The sequence below is a fragment of the Fulmarus glacialis genome, unplaced genomic scaffold (genome assembly GCF_000690835.1).
Source record: "Fulmarus glacialis isolate BGI_N327 unplaced genomic scaffold, ASM69083v1 scaffold2185, whole genome shotgun sequence".
NCBI lineage: Eukaryota > Metazoa > Chordata > Aves > Procellariiformes > Procellariidae > Fulmarus > Fulmarus glacialis.
The window spans coordinates 142,191-164,496 of NW_009210971.1; the positions used below are offsets into that span (position 1 = coordinate 142,191).

At 41.3% G+C, this 22,306-nt stretch overlaps 1 protein-coding gene across 1 annotated transcript in view; it reads left to right on the top strand.

Annotated features, from left to right (window-relative positions):
• ARHGAP6 (Rho GTPase activating protein 6) overlaps positions 1 to 15,352 on the top strand; it is a 121,666-nt gene extending 106,314 nt beyond the window's left edge. Inside the window, exons 9-13 of the mRNA XM_009577328.1 lie at positions 287 to 466; positions 5,697 to 5,794; positions 11,915 to 12,177; positions 13,747 to 13,827; positions 14,646 to 15,352. Of these exons, the coding sequence (XP_009575623.1) occupies positions 287 to 466; positions 5,697 to 5,794; positions 11,915 to 12,177; positions 13,747 to 13,827; positions 14,646 to 15,352 (1,329 nt within the window). The remainder of the gene's footprint in view (positions 1 to 286; positions 467 to 5,696; positions 5,795 to 11,914; positions 12,178 to 13,746; positions 13,828 to 14,645) is intronic.
• The last annotated feature ends 6,954 nt before the right edge of the window (positions 15,353 to 22,306 follow it).

The window sequence follows — 22,306 nt, forward strand, 5'->3', positions numbered from 1 at the left end:
TCTACTCCTCCAATCCATTTGAAAATATATCCAGAAAATCCACAGTGCTTGTTGCAGAGATGTCCGACAAGGTGTTTGAACATTTCTAAAAAAGTTGTTCATTTTTTATTTGACTAGCACTCGGTTTTGGTTTTGAATGAACCATCTGCCAAATCAGGGGCGGGGGTGGGGGGGAGAGAGAGAGAGAGTGTGTGTGTGTAGGGGTGTATGTGTAGGGGTGTGTATATACATATCTGTATACATTAGATTCTGGGAGACCCCACCTCATTTATATTCTGTTTTCTAGATTACTGGGAACAAAATGACATCACTTAACCTGGCTACCATCTTTGGCCCTAACTTGTTGCACAAGCAGAAATCTACAGACAAAGAATTCTCAGTTCAGAGCTCAGCTCGAGCTGAAGAGAGTACTGCTATCATAGCTGTCGTACAAAAGATGATTGAAAACTATGAAGCCCTTTTCATGGTAGGTGGATGTTTCTTCACATTACTTCTATGCATTTTTAAGTTAAATGAGGAAATACCTGGTTGGTATTAAAGTAGACTAGGGTGAAATAAACTCTGGAAACTGCATTAAATTAGGGTCAATTATTATTGGTAGAAAAACTAGTCTTCTATAAAGGAGAATGTTTTGCTGTAAGCAATAGTATTAAAAATGTGTACTTAGATTTTGTCTGGAATGGTTTCTATGTAGACAAGAGTATCTTCCGTCTGTCTGTGGAAATGATGAAGTTGGCTATCCAGTTGTATACTAAACAATGCACCAGCATTGCTCATTAGTTTTGAAGACAAGACTGAAAATGACCTTTCACCTCTCAGTTTTGGAAGTCAAGGAGCCAATTTTTCTTCAGGGAGTAAAGAGATCCTTAGTTAATTTAAGGAACAGCCTCCCCTACCAAAGACTTTCTTGTTGGTTAGATGGGGAGGAAGGACAAATCTTTCTCATTTGTCAGTTGGGTAAGAGGAGTAAAGCATAAATCTGTGTAGTTCCTGAGTTCCTTTCTGTTCTCTTGCTGAATCAAGGAAGTTCTTCATAAAAGGGTTGATGACCTTGGACTTGGACATGTCACTTAAGATGCAGCTTAGTTAAATCACATTCCTCGTACCTAGCAGTTACCTGGACAGTTATTATGTGGCTTTACCTTTTCCTCTTTTTGTCTGCACAATTTTAGGTCAGCTCAGTATGACTTGTGCCTGAGAGAGCCCTGCTCTGGGATAGCAGAGGGCAGTCAGACCTAGTGGTGGGCACTATGCTGTCTTCATTTGAGTAGGCATACATATCTTAAAAAAACCAGTCGTCTTGAAAACATGAAAATAGCTTTGGTGGTTGTGTCTTAAAACTAAGCAGCACTGTATGTTACACTGATGAGGAGATCGGTTCCCAAAGCAAGAGGAAGAACATGCTGGAGACCTCCTTTAGTGCTCCAGCAAGGCTGAGCGCTGATACCTTGATGGGAGAAGATGGACAAGCCTGGATTGTGGGCATGTGGGACTGATGGCCACATAGTACTGTAAGAGGAAGGTGTCTACCAGATTTCAACAGGGAGAAGAGCATGACGAAGCAGTCACGAGCCCTGCCTATCAGTCTTAGCCTCAGATGAACTTCTTTGTGGTTTTCTCATCTTTTCCCTCACACTGTATTGCCTTTCATTACATCCTTTGCTTTATTTTTATTCTTGTTCCAGTGAGACGCTCAGCAATCTTTTTTTTTTTTTTTTTAATGCTTTTCACAGTTCAGGGAAACTTTAGGTGCTATTTTTCCTTCCACAGCAGGAAAAGAAAGTGACAGAACTGCACTCTTGTGTGAAGGTCTGCTGGCCCAAAGTGTGGATGGCAGTAGCAAGTTTAAAATAATACTTGAATAAGAATACTTGCAATACTTGAAGTTTTCTTATTGTTGTTTCTCTTTAAGAACATTTTACAGCACAGCCACATCTCAGTACATTAGGCACACATTCCGACTTTCAGTGTGGAAAGGGTGGGGCTTAGGGTTAGACTAACCTACATATGGTCTCTTTTAATTGTGACGGCTTTATTCCTTTAATCTCTTCAGTGCTTGCATTTTCATTTGAAGGCTAAACGAAGTGTGGGAGAAAAAAAGGAGTTTTCTTTTGTTTTCCAGAGTAGCTTTTCAGATTGTGGAGGGAGATTAGAATCAGATTTCAAAATGAGAGGCTAGCTGCGTGTGAGAGAAAGACAAACCTATCTCAGATGCTCTCCTGAAAGCTGAAATACGTTGATGTGAAATTTATAGAAATGTCTAACAGCTGAGCATCTCTGGGTGTTTAACAAACAACATGGCAAGTTCTGCCTGCTTTCTGGAGTAATGTGTAAATTCACACATGATACTTGATCTGTAGGATTGTGTCAGATTGCTCAGTTAGTGTTTTATAAAGCTTCTACCAGGGTTTACTTTCGTCTTTTTCATGTTTTCATCGCCAGCACGGAGATACTCTGTATTCTGAAGATAATTAGCCCAGTGCATCATTTGATAATAGATGCATTGAAAGGAAAAGACTTGTACATGTAATTGTAATAAACTCTGATCATTTGAAATCAGGCAGCAGCAATTCATTTTCCAAACCCATAGGATTGGGGCCAAACCAGAACTGCTGTTTATACTTGACATTTATGCTACTTACAAAAAGAAAAACATCTGGACTCGAGCATTCAGCTACAGCTATAACATACAGCGTATTGCTGCTAAGGTGTTTTTGTGTTTGGTTTTTTTTTTTTTCCTGTTACTTTTGTGTATGGGGAGTTTATAAAACTCTGATTGGCTTCAGCATTGAAACTGGAACAACATTTGTGAAACAAAACCTCGGAAACCAGGATGTGTTGTGGCACCCAGACCACAATATCAGAATGATTCTGACATATTGGTGGTCAGAAAGGTTCTTTTTGTCAGAACAACCCAGGATACTGGGGACTGTTTTTATTAAGCAATTATCATCGACATCAGTAATATGCAAACCTGTGGATTTCATATAGAAGATGGATTCTGACCTTGCTTCATTGATGTTAAGGCCCTTCATATCCAATTCTTATCCATTTCAGTGAGTCTTAGGGATGCATTAAAATATTTTACAAGAATGGACAAAGGACTGTTCTTTGCCAATCCCTGGACTATGCCCAGCAGCTGAATACGGGGAGGCACAACTCAACCACACTTTGTCTCATTGGCTTTGACTTGGCATGGAGGATGGAGAAGAGCAGCTTGGTCACGCATTTTCATTTCCTAGCACCCAAATCCAGCCCTGCTGCAAAGAAGCACTACATAGTGTCTGAAATTTCTTATTTTTACTGTTAGAGGCTACTGTGGCCTCCCCGCTGCAGAGGCAGTCACACGCTGCCTCTCTGTGCCATACCAGTAGTGAGGGACAGCACAAAGGAGACACTTCAGTGTTCCTTCTACCCTTCTGTGTCTCAATAGCTGTGACTCTTATGTAGCACCCAGCCCCAAAATCTCAGAATATTTCTTACTCTGCTGGAGTCCTGACAACCCCAGAGCCCTCTGATGCATCCCAGTATGTGCTCAACAGCTGCAACAGCTGTTATTTCAGCAGTGCCTTGGCTTCGCTTCTGCCCCTGAATTTCAAGTTCTCATCCATCTACTCAGCCACAACTGCCAGTTAAACAATTAATTCAATAATAGTTATTGCAGCTTTGTAACATCTTCCTGAAATACCAATATAGTAGTTCTCTATAAGTGTAAGTTTGTAATTACATGCATATCATTTCTACACTTGCAAGTTAGTTAACTAAACTGAAGTAAATTGCTGCACAGGAGGAAACCCAAAACCCAGTAGATAGCTAACAAGGAGACCGTCAGTACAAATCCAGTTGAAGGATTATAGATTAATATGCCCTCATTCACTCAGATAAAAGTCCTATAACTCAATAGAACTGTTAATTTTGGGTTTCGCAGATGCTTTCAGTTGGAACTGAACTTCCTGTTGGAACTTTTTCAGATTCATTTTTATGGAATGAAAGACTGATTTTTTTTTTTTTAAATAACGGAAAATACATTTTTATTTTTCTGATGAAGTCCTCTCAGTAGATTCTTACAAGTTTATCAACTTGATATAAAGCTGAATAGTAAGTTACATACAGAAAGACATGGATTTTGGTTTACCCTCAAACTTTATTTGGAGTTTATTCTACTGTATAGAAAGGCTGTCTAAACAGAGAAGTTACAGCACACCAGGTTTCCAAAAATAAAGAGAAGATAATTTTTTTAAAGACTGGTATATCAATGACCATCAGTAAGGTATTTTTCCAGCTTAGAGGCTAAATACAATTTTTAAAGAAGGAATATGTGGTCACACAAGTTTTTCGTAGAGATTTTGGACCAATTTGAATTAAAGGATGCGTATCTTCATTTATTTTCAAATTATTTCCTTTTTTAAAGAAATATGCCTTTTCTGTAACTTGACTCCCTAAATACCTCCCAAACTGAGGTATTCCCCTGAGGAATCTATTAGTAATTCTATTCCTATTTCCCAGGAAATGTCAGGGAGAACAAATGGCCCATGCAGTGTGACCTGAAGGTCAAGAGATTCAGGCTCTGACAAATTGCATCCAGAAGCATATTGCACAGTTGATGACCCCTTGCTGAGATTGTCTTGCCTCCAGCTCCATCCGTCATGAGTGAACCTGGGCTGTTAGTTAAGTTTCTCAGATGGTTTCATCTGTTTCAGTGCTTTGAAGGTTGAGTTGAATGTTCCACTGTGATGTAGACAAACTCACTTAAGGATTGATAAGACTCATGTAAAATGCAGTTGGAAGCACGAAGTTTACTTGGGCAGGTTTTGGAGTGCCATTCTTGCTACCTGCCCAGGAGATGTTGCTATATGAAGCTATCAAGTGTTTTGAAGGTTCATCTTCGTATAAAGTGCACTAGAGAGAGTTAGCAAATCAGAAGGCCAAACTCCAAAGAAGATAACACAGATTCTGGCTGAGCCTGTTGCTACTACCCGAAGTCCAGAGTGGCTGGAGATCCAGCAGGACCCACTTGTAAATCTGAGTTATGGACAGATGAACTCTAATTACTCAAGTTCTGATTGAGCATAAGCAGGAATTTAAATGCTTCTAGATCCCAGGATTTGGCCATATGGATACCTGAACATTAAATGTTTATAAGGCTTCATTTAGAAAAATGTTGACCTTTGGCAGCTCTCACTGAAATGAAGCAATTGAAGAACGTCACAGATAGAGTTACCATGAAATTTCCATGAGAAGGACATAAATAAGTAAATGCTACAGAATATATGAAGAAAACATTCTCCTTCCTGTGTAATTACATTTCACATTGTTTCTAAAAGGAGAGAAGTACATCACTTGGAATGGAAATTTGTAAATGTCCCCCAGTCTTTGAATGTGAGGACCTTAAACGGGAGCTTTTGAGATTGCGATAGATGAGTAATCCCACTGTTGTTATCAGATGTAATGCCCAACTGGATACCAATGGATTATTCAACAGTAATCAGCATTTGACATTGTACAAAGTGATCTTTAGTCCTGCTTCACCTGTTGTTACATGAAATTTCTCTTTTAAGTGGAAGCTTCTGAATCTTTATTTTATATACTCTCTGTAAATGTATTTGTACTTGGTCTTTTAGATTAAGCATAGAACCAAAATTAATGTATATGAAAGGATATTAATCTCCAACTAAGTGTTTTTTTGTTGTCTTCAGGTTTCCCCTGACCTACAGAATGAAGTGCTTATTAGCCTATTAGAGACCGACCCAGATGTTGTGGACTATTTGTTGAGGAGGAAAGCTTCCCAGTCATCGTGAGTAATCTGGTTTTTCATCATCCCTGTTTCTGCTGGGAATTTCTATCTCCCACTGGAAGTGTTCAAAAGGTTCTAGTTTTCCACAGCTCTTCTGCACTGTCTACAGTGAAGTATCCTCCCCATTACACAGACTCTGCCAAAGAAATTGTGACTCTTGTACAGTGTTTTCTAAAGACAAATCTTGTTTCCTGATTCAGAGGAAAGATTGTGTTCTGCTGCAGAGAACAGAATGACATGTACATAAAAATATTCAGTGCACTATTATCTGACAGGATGTATTCTAGTGATCTGCTGGTTCATGTCTTGGGTTTGTTGTAGTCTTCAGTAATAGGAGGCGTGTATTACACTATCCTTGAAACACACCCTAGAGTGCCTTAACACAATCACGGCTAGCCGTTTGACCAGTTTGTTGTTCTTTTCCTATTATATACACATAGGACATTGTAAACAAGTCAACTGCCGCAACAGCAGGTTTATGGAGACTCTTTGGATATTATTTAATTGTATGCTTTGTGAAAGATCTGAAGAGAAAAAAATCACACCAGTCACTGTTGCAGTTACAATACATAACATATTCCAACTTTGTGTATGGTGTATATATGCCTACACCTGTGTGCCTTAACGCTATGAGTTTGTACATTCGGATTCCTGGCTTTCTCATGGGACACATTGCCTTTATTCTAGTGAATCCCAATATGTCAGACCCAAAAATGACAAAATTTGACAAGCTTGCTTTAAGTAATTTTTAAGAGGTTTCCTAGACTGTAAACTCTCTGGGACAGATTGGACTTTGTCTTCCTATGTGTGTTGAAAGTGCCTAGTGCATTCAGAATATAATTAAAATTGAATTTGTACAGTCAGTTAGCTATGATTTTTTCTCTCTCCCTCTGAACATTGTATAGTTGGAAATAATGTAATAGTGTGCCTGGCTTTAAAGGAAGAGGTATAAAAGAGTATAATTAACACATGGAGGAAAAAGCTTTCTTTAATTATAAAAATTAAAAACAAAAATATGTGAAGAATATATCATGTGTTGTAAAGGATTTTATTAGTTTGTTGACTTAACCACATGAACACATAACACGCAGTAGCAAATTATCACAGATCATCTGATTTGTGGTAATTGTCTCTGTGTGTTTTCTTAGTGTACCACAGACATGAAATAATTTCAGTTAGTTTATGTCTGACTGACAAGGAACCATGTGTATATTTAGAACACAATAAATGCAGGATAATTAGAGGTACGTTAGCTGTCTTTTACACTTGTTTCACATTTGCCAGGAGCCAAGACCACAATTAGGAGAGACGCTGCAAATCACATGACATGTGGTAAAGTCTGCACAGACTTCTTTCTTTAAGCTCTCAGTTTGGGATGATCATATTATTTCTAACTCAAGCTAATAAAAACCTTCATGCTGGATTTCACCGTCTATATAATATAAAGACATAAAATTGTATCTCACGTGTGGCTACACATACCAATTGAGCATAAATTTGTCGCAAATCATTGTGGATGTAACAGATTATTGTTAGATCGTGTTTCCTTTAAGTTAATTGACCTTTCCTTGAGCTTCCTTACTTTTCAGCCAGCATGCACACCTACAGGAGAAAATGGATCTTTTGTGCAAAGCTGGTCACAACTGACAAAAGGGGTTTTATAAGAAAAGGTTACGAAACCAAATAGGAACAAATAGGAACATATAGCTACACTAGTACCAGTTTATTGTATTTTCAGTAATGGGCGATGAAGTAATCACTGAGATAGGAAAAACTTACTATCTGTCATTTTTCTTCTTCTCTGCTATCATGTAAGTGATTTGTTCTTAATGTTAATGAGATATGTTTTCACTGTGATTGCAACTTCTTGGTTAAGATATTCCAGGCAATTAGAGGGAATGTTGCTTAGTGTTATTGCTAGGAGTGTGATGCTCTTAAGAGATTAATCTATCTCAGAACATAATCTCAATTTTGAAGCTACATATTTGTTGGTTATTTTTCCTGTAAGAAATGTGAGGCAGCAGACAACAAGGAGATGTTTGTCTTGACTTGATAAAAATGAGCCTCCAAAATACATCCTTACTACTCTTGGAAGTTGCCTGGTCAAATACTCAAGATCCAAATTTGGATCTGTGGAACAGAAAACTTTACCTATTCTTGAGACAATCTTCATCAGAAAAGCTAGTTGGCTGCATAGCATAGAGTATGGAATCAACTTCAAGACTTTAATGTCATATTAATTGCTCTGATGGTCCTGCTTCTGCAATTGCCCTCACATCTCTGCTTTTGATGTCATTACAAATGCTTTCTTGGCTCTGATCTAACAGAGAAAACACAATCTCTTTTCCTCTCCAGAGGTGGACAAATCAGATGTTCCTCATCTTTCAGTTCTCTTAAGAGCTGAGCATTGTGAATGGTGTGTCAGGGAGTTTATGGGAGTCGTTCATGGTAAAGCACTAATTACCACTGGCAGCAATTATGAAGTGTGCTTTTGTGGATCACTTCCCAACTTTTTTGTATGTTGGCTTGATGACAATGGAATTTGGGGTTTCCAGCTGTAAGATGAAGCATCTTTAAACTAATACAAAAAATAAAATCTGTTTCTTATGATGATTTATTGTTTATCATGGCTAGTAGTCCTGTTAGAGTAAATGAGTTTCAAAGTTACAGAATTTTAGAATGTTTTTGGATGGTGATGATGGGTTTTAATCCATTCTAACCTGTGGCACAAAGATGAAGCCATACAATAGGCCTTACAGTGTGCGTAAATGCAGTTTTCAAAGTTGCAGAGGCTCCCTAAGTCATTGAGTCCTCTACCCTGTTACAGTGGCAACCACATCATAATCCCGTAATAATCTGTTTCATTGGTGCCACCTGTGTTGCTCAAATATGTGGGGAAATTACTACTGCATGCTGCCAAGCCATCACACTCTGTATGATGTACCTCTTATAATTGTTTTCCCACTCAGAAGCTTTAAGGTATAACAGAAAAGGATTTCTGCCAAAAACAGAAAGGGATTTCCTGTTTTGATGACCTTGATGGCAGTAGAGAACTAGGAATATCCCCAGTAGAAGTATTAACATTTTTCCAGTTCACCCATGCAAGTAGACTTTGGTGGATAACATCAATTCAGAAGGATGCCAGTTAAAAAGGAAAGCCCAAGACTCCTTCATAGCATAGTTGATTTTTGTTTTGGAATCTGAAATAGTATTTTTGAACACATGGGGCATAGGTTCCTTCTGCAGCTTTCAAATCTTTCAGTTTATACGTAACCACTTTTAAAATCTTTTCCTTAACATAGTTCATAACCACTAGAAAATACTTCACTTGCCTTCCCATTTCTCACATTTGATAGTACATAGTCTTCTATTACTCTTTGTGGAGACCATAATCTGCCCTTATTCATAGACTGCATATAGGCGAGTGGGTGTCTTGTGCAGTATTTACATTTGCCTCCCAATTTAGTTTTTCCCCAGTGTGTGGGTAGAGAATCACACAGCTATCCAGGGGAAGATGAATTTTGAATTTTAGTAAATATCCATTTGCTACTGAACTCAAACCATAAAGCAAACAGATGCAAATGTTTTGTTTTAAGGAATATGTGAGAATTCATTCTTTATTTGGAAAGATGCAAGTCAAAGTTTTTTGCAATTTGTGTTTTATTTTGTTCATGAAGAGCATGGTAAAGCTGCAAAAGTATGAGATCGATTTCCAACTTATAAAAGTATTCAATCCACTTTGATGGTTTCTTGTAGTAAGATTGGCAGAGTCCACAGGCATTTTCTTTGATTTTTAAAACTTTTTTCTAAACAAATTTGAAAGTGATATTATATATGTATATTGCATGGGCTTACTAGTAGAAACTGTAAATGAGTTTAGAAACTTGAACATTTGGATCTTTCCAAAGACTTGACAGTTTCCATTCAAGTAAATTTTTATCAGGAGCTCTGTCTTGAGAAGATATAGACTATAACAGATCATTCAAGGTAAGACATGAAATCAGTGTTTCACAAAGCTCAAGTTTATGTTCCCACATTCTTTCATTCCATTTCCCTTTCCCCTATTCCTTGTGTTACCTTGCCATGGCTAAGTGGAGTATACCTCTCTCTTTGGCCTGTGCAATATAGTTAGGTTTTGATCCTGCAAAGATTTACATGCGATAAGCCTTATTGGTGTCACCGTTAGTGCTAAGTATGTCTGTATGCTAGCAGGGTGAGGTTTAGATGACGTTCAGTCTAGAAAGCTGAAGAGAAAGACATTTGGTTGTAGGAAACCTGCAGATACCAACATTTCTCCCCTTTTCTCTCAGGTCTTTCTGGTTCTTCTAAAATTCCCAAGACATTGCTTAAATCTTGTCTTAACTCACACTCACTGAACAAGCTTTTTTAGAACTTAGGAGGGCAGAAAGAAGGGAGCAAGAGACAAAAAAAGAGAAAAAAGATTTGTGATAGAATTGTACATAGTTAAAAGACAGCAATTCTTCAGTGTGTGGCTGTTTATAGATTAATTTACGTTGGACTGATCTTCAGATGAGAAGTTGAGATGGGAATTGAGGCATGATTTACTTTTTTTTTTTTTAATGACTCTCCAACATTACCATACCCACCACACTGGGAAGCCTGAGACAGCGCTACTTTGCCAAACGGCAGCTCTGTTTTTTCGCGTTGGCCCCAGTTAAAGCTCAGGATCAGTTCAGTGATGGATTTCTTGCTGGGAATTACCAAGGAGTAAACTTAGTTAATTGATTCCCAACACTTTATGGTTGCTTTTATACTGGAAAAAAAAATGGAATATTGAATAACATAATAATCAAGATGTCGAATGTATATATTTTGTTTTGGGACATGCAATATGTAAATCGGCCAGGAAAAAAACCAGCAGCTTGAAAGTGGTATTAAGTTTTGTCATTATTTCTGTATTAATATTTAGTGTGCTGGGGCTAGCCTGTCTTACCACTGTATGTTTTCTTTATTTTCTTTCTTCAGATTTATTTCGTTTGTCTGGGAAGAGGGTTATTGTTCCATAACAAGTAATGTGCTTTGGCTGCTCACTCAGTTCAAGCTCTTTTTGGATTTGACTCTGAGTCAAAGGGCTGACCATTTTCAGTACACATTTACAATAATAAGCCTCTTGTATCCCATTCAGTTAGAGCAGGTATTAACATGAGGTCACTAAGAGAAGTGTTTGACTCAAGAAAAGCAAAAGACAAGCATCTAAGAAACAACGATCAAGGTGCAGAGAAATGAAAAATGAGTAATAGAAATACAAATTAGGGAGGACCGATAGGAAAAAAGTTATGTTTGTTTACAGAGTATTCCTACATATTCTTTGGGAGGTTCAGTGACTCACAGACTGCCTTCTGTCTGTGCAGTAAACTGCGACAGCTCAAGAAATCTCCCTCAACATTCCCAACATTTCAAAAATGAGAATTGTCTGTCTGAGCCTTGGCTGTACTTTGGTGGGAGTTCTGTTTGCCTTTTGCCTTTTTTTGTCAAAATTAATAACCGGCCATGCTGTTGGTGATGTAAAGGTCAAAGGGTAAAAGAAGTTGTAGAAGTTATCAGCAGAGCCAGTTGTTTGCTGCCCCCATGAGAAGTACAGTAGATACATCTGCTTGTCCTCTGTAGGATATTTATTTACCTTTGATGTCTCTAGAAGAGGATCCTTCTCACAGCGTAAGGGGGCGAGCTAAGGTTTTGATTTCTCTGATTGTGTAGTACTTCAGAATGGAAGAAGTGATTTTAGCATACTGCTTAGCATCAAACTAATCTTCCCTATCATGCCCATATACTGTTGCAACAAGCTAAATTGTCAAGGTAACATAAAGAATTGATTCACTGTTTAATTTCCTGTGGTGAAGTGTACGGTTGTGTGGTTTTTGTTGTTTTCTTTCTTGACAGCGACATCTTTTGATTTTTAGTGGCCTCTGCTGGCCACTTCATGGCAAAAGTTCTACTCATGGAAAATTCACCTCTGTACTGCTTCTGAAGTGTTTTCATTTCAGCAGCTGTGATCATACTCCTGTATTTGATTTTATTTGTACGATGTCAAACTGCACCCGTAGCTGTGAACATAAAGCATTTTTCAGTAACAGTAGATTGTTTATCAAAATTTCTCAGGAGCCCTGAGATGCTGCGGTCAGAAGGTTCCTACTCCGCAGGAGGAAGACATTCTTCCACAGACTCCAACAAAGCTTCAAGCGGAGATGTCTCCCCTTACGACAACAACTCCCCGGTACTGTCTGAGCGCTCGCTGATGGCAATGCAAGAAGAAGTTGCCCGCAGCCCAGATAAGCTGTACAAGGTACCTGAACAGTACACGCTGGTTGGACATTTGCAGCCTAAGACAAAGGAGAATTCTTCTGCATCACAGGCTGGAAAAGGTAGAGTACATCCTGCTTGTGTTCCTCCTCCTCCAGTGACTGATGGGGGTTTCTGAAGTAATTGAAAAGTGTCATTTTTGTATTATCAGCTACTAGGATTTGAGGAGCAATAGTGTAAATAAATAACCTTACAAGAAATGACTGACATACATCCTTTTTTTGTGTTGAGCCCGAAGGGTCTGTGCTCAGTCCTCCTCGTTAGCTCAGCCAGCTGTCAGGGATGCTCTTGTATGGCATTTCTCAAAACTTGGAGCTATTATTTAGCAAAATAGAACTATGTATGTCCTCCTTTTCAACCTGTCTGTGACAGCATGGCAAAGACTGATTTCTAGTCTTGCTCTGTAGGACTGTAAGGTTATGGTCCAGACTTCAGAAAAATCTGAGACTTTAAGACGTCAAGCTACAAATTGTCTCCCATTGAAAAGGATGACCTCAACACCCTCTCACTGGAGAACACAGCTGAGCTGCACAGCTGTACATCTGCTACCAATTACACACCTAGCAATACTAGTGCAGGGATCCATAATTTCCATAGCTATCTACGGAGTGCACACTTGAATGATTTCTTCTGTAAAGAACTGTGGTTTAACCTGATAGCTCACCAGCACTTCAAGATGCTTTTCATTTAAAAATAGAAAAAAAAATAATTTACATTCATGAAATGCATATTTAGTCAGCCAAACTTTAAGAACTTTCAATGCTTAGGGATGCAAATAACTGTTTGGTGGTATTCTTAAAACCATTTCATTTCAGAGGTACTGAAATGGTGGTTAGGCATTTAATTCCCTTTGGAATTAATGGGACTTAGACTATTATCTCAATTATATGCTTTATAAATGCCAATGGGCATTTATCTTCTGTATTCAGCATCTAAATCTCTGAATAGGTTTCAAAATTTGGTCAGATTTCTAGTAAGTTATGAACAGGAAATTACATTAAGTTTTATCATATTAGCCATCTTTTGGACTTCAATATGCATCACAACGATACTGGACCATGACAAATTAGGAAATTCCTTTACTGCCAGGTGGAATCAGAAGAAGGCATGAAACAGTTACAATCCAGCACAATGCCTGATGCGCTCATTTCATTCAATCTCTACTCTGTGACAGCACTTCTGTGTAAGACCCAAGCGATGCTGCAGGTTGATAGAGCATGCCTTACAGTGACCCCTGGGGCTGGGGCTGCCTGAGGGAGCTTTGCCATTCTTTCTGTAAAAAGCACATGAACTACCTTCTGTTGACCGAATCCTCCTGTTCTCGTGCAAATTCTCCAACTGACTTCAGTAAGGCAGAGGACTTAAGGGAAATTCCACTCTCTCAGCAAACTCAGGCGTCCTGCCCATACAGAGCTTACTGAATCCGTTACAGGATCTGGCCTGAAACAGCAAGTAACTATGAAGAGATACATATGAGCTGTTTGTGTTAGGTGCACGGTAAGTCAGTTGCTCGTGTATGTTAACAAGTCTGATACCTTAGGTAAGGTTTTACCATTCTGTTTGTATGTTTCTAAGTAATGGCTTTAAGAGGATCGATTTGTCATCTTCTTCCTGCTCTTACTGCTATTTAGATGTTTCGGAAGATCATTTTGATATCTGGGGCACCTGGCATTCAACGCTGAAAAGTGGCTGCAAAGATCCAGCAATGACAGGTCAGTTATTTCTCAAGTTTTAAGCCCAAATCTAGCAAAGACATAAACAATTTCTTGGTTTTGAGAAATCACAGTGAAACCAGTAGGAGAATTCACATTGTCCAGAGTTGGACTTTTAAAAGGTGACTGTTTAATAAAATACAGAGAAGCGCAGTGGTTGTTATGCAAATGCAGCGACATTTCAAACCATCACGAGATAATTTAAAAAGTCGTTTCAAAATTGCTTCAAAAAATAGTTTTATATTCTTCTAAAAGTCATTGGAAGGTGGACACCCGGTGGGGATTTGAGCGCGGCTGCTGCGGTGGCACAAGCACAGGCTGTGAGGTTGGCAACCCTGGGTGCTGACCCTGCCGCTGGCTGGCGTGGGCCCGGCCAGGCCCTGACCCCTCCTGCCCTGGGGGTGGGCCCCCCGGGGTGCTGCCCCTGCCGCTGGCTGGCGTGGTCCCGGCAAGTCCCTGACCCGTCCTGCCTTTGTTTTTCTCCCATCTGCACCCACCTCACAGAGGAACTGCAAGACTAAAACACCCCCCTGCTTTTTAAGCATGTGAAGGATGTTAAGTGCTGCAAGGCCTTATGTCGGAGCAAAGTATGAGTCCCGGGGTAATATATTAGACATGGTTCAGACAGATGTAGGGCTGCTGCTCTGTGTCCCCAGGTTCAGCCAGCGGTGAGGCTGTTCCACCTTCAGTCGCATAGCCTGATGATAAAAGTCCCCATCCCTCTTCGACATAGTGATGCAGGGGAAAAGCAGTAACTTATTAAATGCCACGCAAAGGATTACGCAGACTGATGTTGTCTTTCTGACTCTGGCCCCCAGGTTCTTACGGGAACATTTACGAAAGCAGCTTGCTGCGACCCGGACAGTGCTCTCTTTCCCAGGGGAACCTCGCCATGTATTCTCCTCGGTGGCAGGGCAGCTCATCCGAATTGGACAACGGCAGGCAGGTCATGCGAAGGAGCCAGACGACTGCTGCCATTCCTGAGTGTCAGCTCCATCCCGCGGTGTCTCGGGTGTGCAGTAACCCACAAATCGAAGTCGGCAGTAGGAGTTCAGACCTGTCACACTCAAAGTCAGAGCGGCACTTGACTTTAAGCAGTATGGAGGACCTCAGTGAGCACGACTCAAACACGGGTTGTTCACAAACCACAGCCAAGCCCTCCTACAGAAAAGAGAGGCCACCACCCCCCTACCCAGGCCCAGCAAAAACAAGCTCTGCGTTGTCACAGCGATCGAGCGTTTCTTCAACGTTGCACTCTTTGTGGAGACTTCAACGCCAAGAAAAAAGTTCAGGGACCAGAGCAGCTGGAGGACCGCCAGCCAAAGCCCCTGACCAGGCCTCCTCCAGGCAGGAGCGGCCGGCCCCGCACACCCCAGCGGGTCACATCTATTCCACAGCACCTCACAGTCAGAACAGTAAAAATGTTTCAGAGGCGGACTGGCATGATTGGCAAAGGGAGAGGTGGCAAATTTGGGAGCTTTTATCAGCCGATAACCCCGATGCCCTCCCGGAAACCCTCGTATGATCGGACTCTGCAGAACTGCCACTCATGCCTATGCCTCCCTCTCATAGGAAAACAACTGTGACATTGGAAAATGGGGAGGGCTTTTTTGTTTTATACCAACTGAATTGCATATACTTTTTTAAAACTTTGTTCACTTTAATTTCTTAACAGCACTGTCAAGCAGTCCATTTACAAATATGGTATGTTCCTGTTTTTCAGCAAGCTTTTGAGGAAAAAACAAGATGAAAATTTTAGTCTAATAACTCTGTATGCATACGCTGTGTATGAGATAAAACTGTTGCTTTGATGTTGCTAAAAATGTATTTATATATCTGCAGTTTTGATGATTGTATATTCTGTAATGGGTATTGTATGATAATCATATATTATGTTTTCATATACAGATGTCAATCAATCATGACTGCTTTTTTTAAAATCACTGCACTTACATTACCGTGATATGCATTGGAATTCTATAGAAAGTGCACAAGCTGGTTTCTGTGCTTATATTAAAAAAAACTGTTAAAGGGGGAAGTTGTCCTTCTTTTCACTGCCTATTGAAAAACACTAAAATAGAGTGGAACATGAAAAGCCATATATTTTATAAAGGTAGTAGTGAGCTTAGAGGGGAAAATACCAAATATTTTTTTCTTAGAAATATATTTGCAAACAAAATTAATTAAAATTTGATACAAGATTGTAAAAATATTTTTTTAGATTCTGGTAGGAAGCAGCTCAGAGAATCAACTAAGAGCAAGGCCATGCCTAAACCAACCAAGGATGTAGTGCAAAGGTCTGCCCTCCCATTCTAGAGGAAAACCAATGTTTGTATACAGGATATAATATATATATTTATAAATGTATGATTTTATGTATTGTTCTAAAACAATAAACTGGAATCCAAATTTTAGAAAACCAAACCCAATAAATTGAGGTGTGTAACAACTGAGAAAGAATATGGCTTTTCCTTTGAAATAACAAAGCTTCAGCATTAAGAAAGCTAGACAAAGCAAAAAGAAAAATGAAGCAGAAAGAAAAATGCAGACAGACAGACATATGAAAGGGAGTCACACAGAGTTTCAGAAACGAACACGACGTTGGGAGAAGTTCACAGCTGCATTTCTACACATACTGTGCCAAAGTCTGGGTCAATAGTATTTCTTCAATAACTGTGTGTTGCATTGTTAAATGTTGCTGTTTTATACACGTTCTGGTGTTTTTAAATTGCAAAATTGTTTATGGCCAGCAGGTGGCAATGTACTTCAGTATTCTAGAGAAAATTCTTTTTATCACTTGGTAAGGGAAAGTGTATCATTATCAAAAGAATTTTATAAAACATATTAGTCTTAATTTTAATGAAGTTGAAGACTTACTCAGTGATATTGTCTTTAAGGTCTATCTTGTGCCATAATGATGGAATAAAAAGCTAAGCAAAATAATGAGCATATTTTTGCTCCTTTTTTTGAAGCAAGGTTTATGTAAAAATTGATGTGTTTTTGTTACATTCTTGAGTATCTCTGTCAAAAACATCTAAAAGGCTTAGGAGCTTATGGACCACTTTCACATATGACTTAAATATACAAGATCCAAGGTGTTACTTGAGTTTTAGGCTTAAAATCCATCCTATAAAGAGCCTACCCATCATATCTCCATTTTCCTAAGTGGAGTTATAAGATAAAAGCACCAACCCAGTAGACGGGCAGGATTTGGCCTTTGACTGTCAGGCCGGCCAGCTCTTTTTATGAATGCTGTGTTCAGAATAAATCTCAGCTCTGTTCTTCTGGTGGTTGTAAGGATTTTCCAAATACAAATCTTGATACCATACTTGATAGGAAAAAGACTCTTACATGTAGCTTGTTGCAGCAGCTCTGTGTCAATTTATTACCAAAAAAAACCCACTCCAAATTAAAAGGATAGTGGAATATACACAAGGACAAAAAAGGGCTCTCACAAGCAATCTTCACTATTTGATCTTGTCTCAGTATTATCCCAGCCCTGATGCAGATTTCCTACAGGGAATTAAAGCTCCCTAATAGTCCTCAAAACCAGGCATAGTGTAAATCCTGCTGCAGAAGATACTCTATTCACTAGATGTCCATCTCTTCATTTTAAATCTCTGTCTAAATATAGAAGCACCTGCACATTGTTAACATTTTTAGTGAAAGATGGCTTTTAGTGAAAGATGTTTACTCAGCCTCATAAAGAGCTTGCTTTTCGCCAGTACCTCTTCTGTATATATGTGTATGTATGTGTCTATTACCATCTATATGGAGTTTATGCGAAAACGGAGAACAAAAAACGAGACCACTGCTGGAGGACAACCTCGTCTGCACACATTTCAATGTACAATTGCTTGGAAGAAAACAGATATAGAATAAATTCCAATGAATTAAAAATAACACTTGCCAAGATGACATCATTTCTGTCTCTTATTTTCATTTGAACAGGACAGAGCAAAATTGTCACGGGCAGGTTAAGGATCTAGTAATTTTTAGTTGTACCTCTTGCATACGTATCGAAGATCCAACATTTCCCTGTTCTCACAGTGAGGTTGTTTCTGTAAAATTTTTCCGATCATGCTGTAAGATTATTCCTCCTTCTGTAACGTAGGAGGAACAGACAGACGTGCGAAATAGCAGTCCTAGCTACAGAGCAAAGGTTGGAGCGTATGCGGTAGGGGTGATGTGTAAGGGCCTCTAAAAAACCTGAGCAGGTCCAGAGGCTGGTGAAGCGTTTGAGGCTAAAATAAGATTTTTATAGCCGAGCCGCAGTGTAGGAAAGGGGGACTGGGGAAGACCTCACTAGCTTCTGTCAAGAGGCTGCCGTGACGTGTAAACACATGCCAACATCCTGAAGACAAAATAGGTTGTAATGAAGTGTTTACAATAGATCTAGCCTTAGTAAAACCCATATTTTATTTAAATTAACTTCTTTTATTTGATAAAAATAAGTCAATTAAACTAGAAAAGCATTATTTTATTGACCAGTTTTAGGACAAAGGCGGCCCATAGTCCAAGGCAAAAGTCTCCACTTCAGAGCTCCAATGATTTATCGCAAAATCTGGAATTATTTTAACTATTTAGGCACTCGTTTTACCCAGCCACAAACTTGGCGTGAGGGAAGCTGGGCATCCTCGCATGCCTCTGTGCCTGCCTTGCTGTTACAGAGCTAGAAGCTCGTAGTGACGAGCTTCTCGTTGCCTCTCCCACCCCACCTGGGGGAAGGGGCTGACGCTCCGCGGTGCTGCGGCTGAGGGCAGGCGCCCATTCCTCCCAGGACCTGCCGCCTCCCCAGCTCAGCTCCCACAGCCCTGCCACAGCCCAGTCCCCCTTCACGGCCTGTGCCCTGCCTGTATGTCCACATCAGCGTCGGTGTCTTAAGATACAGAGAGACAACCAAGGTGATGGGAGGGCAAAGCAATAAGCAACCAGGTAAATTGAGAACGTGCGCAGTTGTTTTGGGTGATGTGGCGTTAGCGAGGGCGCGGGCACTCTGCTGAGCTGTTAGACACTTGTCTTTCCAGGCTGAAATCAGAGACGTAATTTCTTTTGATGCCTTTTTTATATTTCACGAGAAATGTAGCTACAAAGGGTTGTTTCTAGCTTTATGTTAGCTGATAGATCTGTGTGGGCTATTCCATTTTCTATCTCTGCAACATTATTCTTCCTATGATGCCTGTTCTTGTACAGCCATAATATTCCTCTGACGAGGAAAGTCCGTAGCGTGGGGCTATCAAAGCCTTTTCTCTGACTGTTTCCCTTAGGAGCAGGATTCCTGTCATAGCAAAAGGGTCATGGGCCTATGCTTCAGTGAAGAGCACGGTAGAGGAGGTCTTCTCCAGAGGTCCCGAGGCCTCAGGCCAAACTCCTGCAGTTCAGTTCCCTCCCATCACATCCTATCACACCACGCCGGTTCATTCCTAGGACTGAAAAACCCCTTTCCCCTGACAGTCTGCGTTACCTCCTCCTGGGGGGGTGTCCCCTAGCTGGGAGGATGGGTGTGCTGCGCTCGCAGGTGAGCCCAGGGGAGGTGAGATGTGGGTGCCCCAAGATCGGGGTGCCTGCATGTTGCCAGCAGGGCAGGGGCTGCTCTTCTCTCTTCTGTTAGAGAAGCAAAAAAGTGACAGGAATTGGTTCAGCTCTAGATAACAAGCCAAATGTGGTGGGGATCCTCTGAGCTAAGGGAAAAAAGGAAAAGCTCAGACTTTAAAATACTACTTTAAAAAATATTGTTGCTGCCATCTTTTAAAACAAGATGTGGTTACACTGTTGACTTGCCCATTCCAAGACTACTGCTACGGGGTAAGTTGCACCTTCTCCCTCTTCCCCAGCCTTCTATCCCGTCCCTTACACCAGCTCTTGGAGCGGTGGGAGGAATCCCGGGCTTGTTGCTCTGACTGAAACTTGCCCTGTACAAGGAACACATAAAATTCAGGTAGCTCAGTGGCTTTCACCACTGAGAAGAAGGGACAGGGTCAGAGATGGGGGAGAGGAGGAGGGTGGGACTGGCCACCCCTTCTGGCAGCAGCCTCCAGTTAGCCCTGTCAAAGCTACTTATGCAAGTGCAGGGCTTGCTGCTTCAACACGTAGGCAAGAGCCTGGCCAAGCACTTGAGAGTGGCTCTGTGTTACAAACCTAAGCCAATCCAGCTGCTGGCTTGGATGCTTGAAATCTCTGAAGCACTCCGCTGTCTACATCGGGAGCCTAGGCTGCTACATGGCACAGCTTAATGCCACTCAGAACGTCTCTGCTGTTGAAATGACGTGGTTCAATGGGCTGGAATTTGTGGTTGAATGGTCGGCGGGGGTGGGGGGGCTCTTCTGGTTTTGTTACTGGTTTTACTGTTTCACAGGCATTGGTCGAGGTCAAAAACCTCAATTCCAGCCTTTCTGGAGCACTATCTTGTTCTGTGGCGCTGGTCTGGCAGGGGGCCAGGGACTTCTTTCTCCTCCAGGAAACACACGGGATGTCTGAGCCTCACCTTCCTCCCTCTCTCAAAAACCTTCTCTTTGCATTCATTTCCAAAAAAAAGAAAAGAGTAGCTTCATTGTGTGATGCCGTAACCTCACAGAACTGCAAAGCAGTGGAAATGATTCTCAGTTGCATTAAAGAGTATCCTGACATCAGTAAGCCCTTTTACAGCATGACTGAGAATGGCGAACTACTGCTGTGCTACAGTCGCTAGAGGGGAAGGCATCTCGGGGTCCAGACAGTGCTGCAGAGACCGCAGAGCTATTCAAGGCATGTAGACACCCAGAGTGCTGGGTCATAAAATGCACCGTCTCTGAGAATAGCATTCATCTAATTTTTCTGAAGTTTAAAGCATCTCCAAAGGTGGTATCTACATCTGGAAAAGTCGCTCACAAGCTCCCTTTTTATTCAGTGAAGAGAGACAGGTATTTCTGTGCCACCATCCATACAGCCTACTTCAGTGTTTCTTTGAAGGATGGTCCCCTTTGAAGGGCTGGTCACAAGAAGAGCCCATTTCTTTCCACTGCCTATATAAAGGAAGCCTAAATAAGTTGCCCAAATAGAGACCTCTCTACGGTAGCCCTCCAAGTCTGGCTGAATGAATCCCACCCTAAGGGTCTGGTAAACTAGAAAATGGATGGTGATCCCGGCAACAGTGAGAAGGAGCATTTAGTAACGCCGCTGTCTAATGCCAACAAATTATCACAGCCTGGGGAAAGGAAAGCAAGATGTTCAGCACACCTTTCAGCTCCTGGGAAAAGCGAAACTTATCCGGAGGCCTCGGCGATGTTGTGCTATTCCCTGGGCTCCCGGGCGAACCTGGGGCTGGTGGGGCTGGCAGAGACAGTGCTGCTCCTGGGGGCCTGGGAAGGCAGCCGGCACAAGGAGACGGCATGCTCAGCTCTGCCAGGTGCTGTAAGAAATCCAGGCTTTTTGGAAAGTGAGGGAGAGACACTGCCTGGTCTGGAATTGCACCTTTTTTTGTTGATTTTTTTTTTTTTTTTTTAATGGGATTTATTTATTCACTGAAAACTCTGTTTCCGGCTGATCTGAAAGTGTTCATGAACAGATCCAGGATTTAATTAATTTGTTCAGCCAATTAAAAAATGAATATCGGATTTATGAAATTTTAGATTTGGGTATTTTAGAAATATAGGGGGGAGGGCGTTTGTGCTGAATCCCAAGAGGTGCTGGCAGATAGGCAGATAAATTCTTCCTTGAGAAAGATGGGGGTTAATCGTCCTTCCTCTGCTGCTGAGTAAGAAAATGCCTTTGCCACTGGAGTTTTAAGGTCGCAGAGGGAGGGAAGGAAGAGGAGAGCTGTCTTTATCCACTTCTATCCAGAATTGCATTTGGGAGGGGGTGAAAGGGCACGTTAGAGCAGGCGAGAGCAGTATTTCCAGTGGGGTGGTGGCCGCACTCTCTGCGTGAGGACTTGAGCCCCAGACTCTGGACCCTCTTCTAATGATTATTTAAACTTTTAAATAAAACAGAACAATTTTTTAACAATATCTTTGTTAAACAAAAGGGACGTAAGGGGATGCCTCAGATCACCATTTCCTTTTGCTGGGGCTCTTTCTTTTCCATTTCCCTATGTCCCCTTCCAAGCATAGCTATGAGCTTTAATAAAAAAAGAATTTTAGAAGGGCCTGGAAAACAAAAGCATGTGCTTCAAAACCTAAAAAGTCAGAAAAAGACTGGAAAATACCTGGCCCCGTCCTACCAAACAACAAGCAGCCCCTTCCTCTCCCCCTTCCCCGCGCACATGTGCTGGGGGGCCGAACGCTGCTCGCCAGGAGGGAGGGAGTCTGGCCGGCAGCCGGGTGTTCAGCCGTGGGGCTTCAGGCTCGGGCACCAGGAGGAGAGGAGGGTGAGCGCGGATGTGCGTACGGCCACGCAGGCACTGGGCAAGGCGCCGAGACCAGCTCCAGAGCCCTCCGCCCGGCAGGTGAAGCCCTCCTTGCAGCCGGGGCACGGGGACATCCCCGCTGCTCCGGCCAGGTGG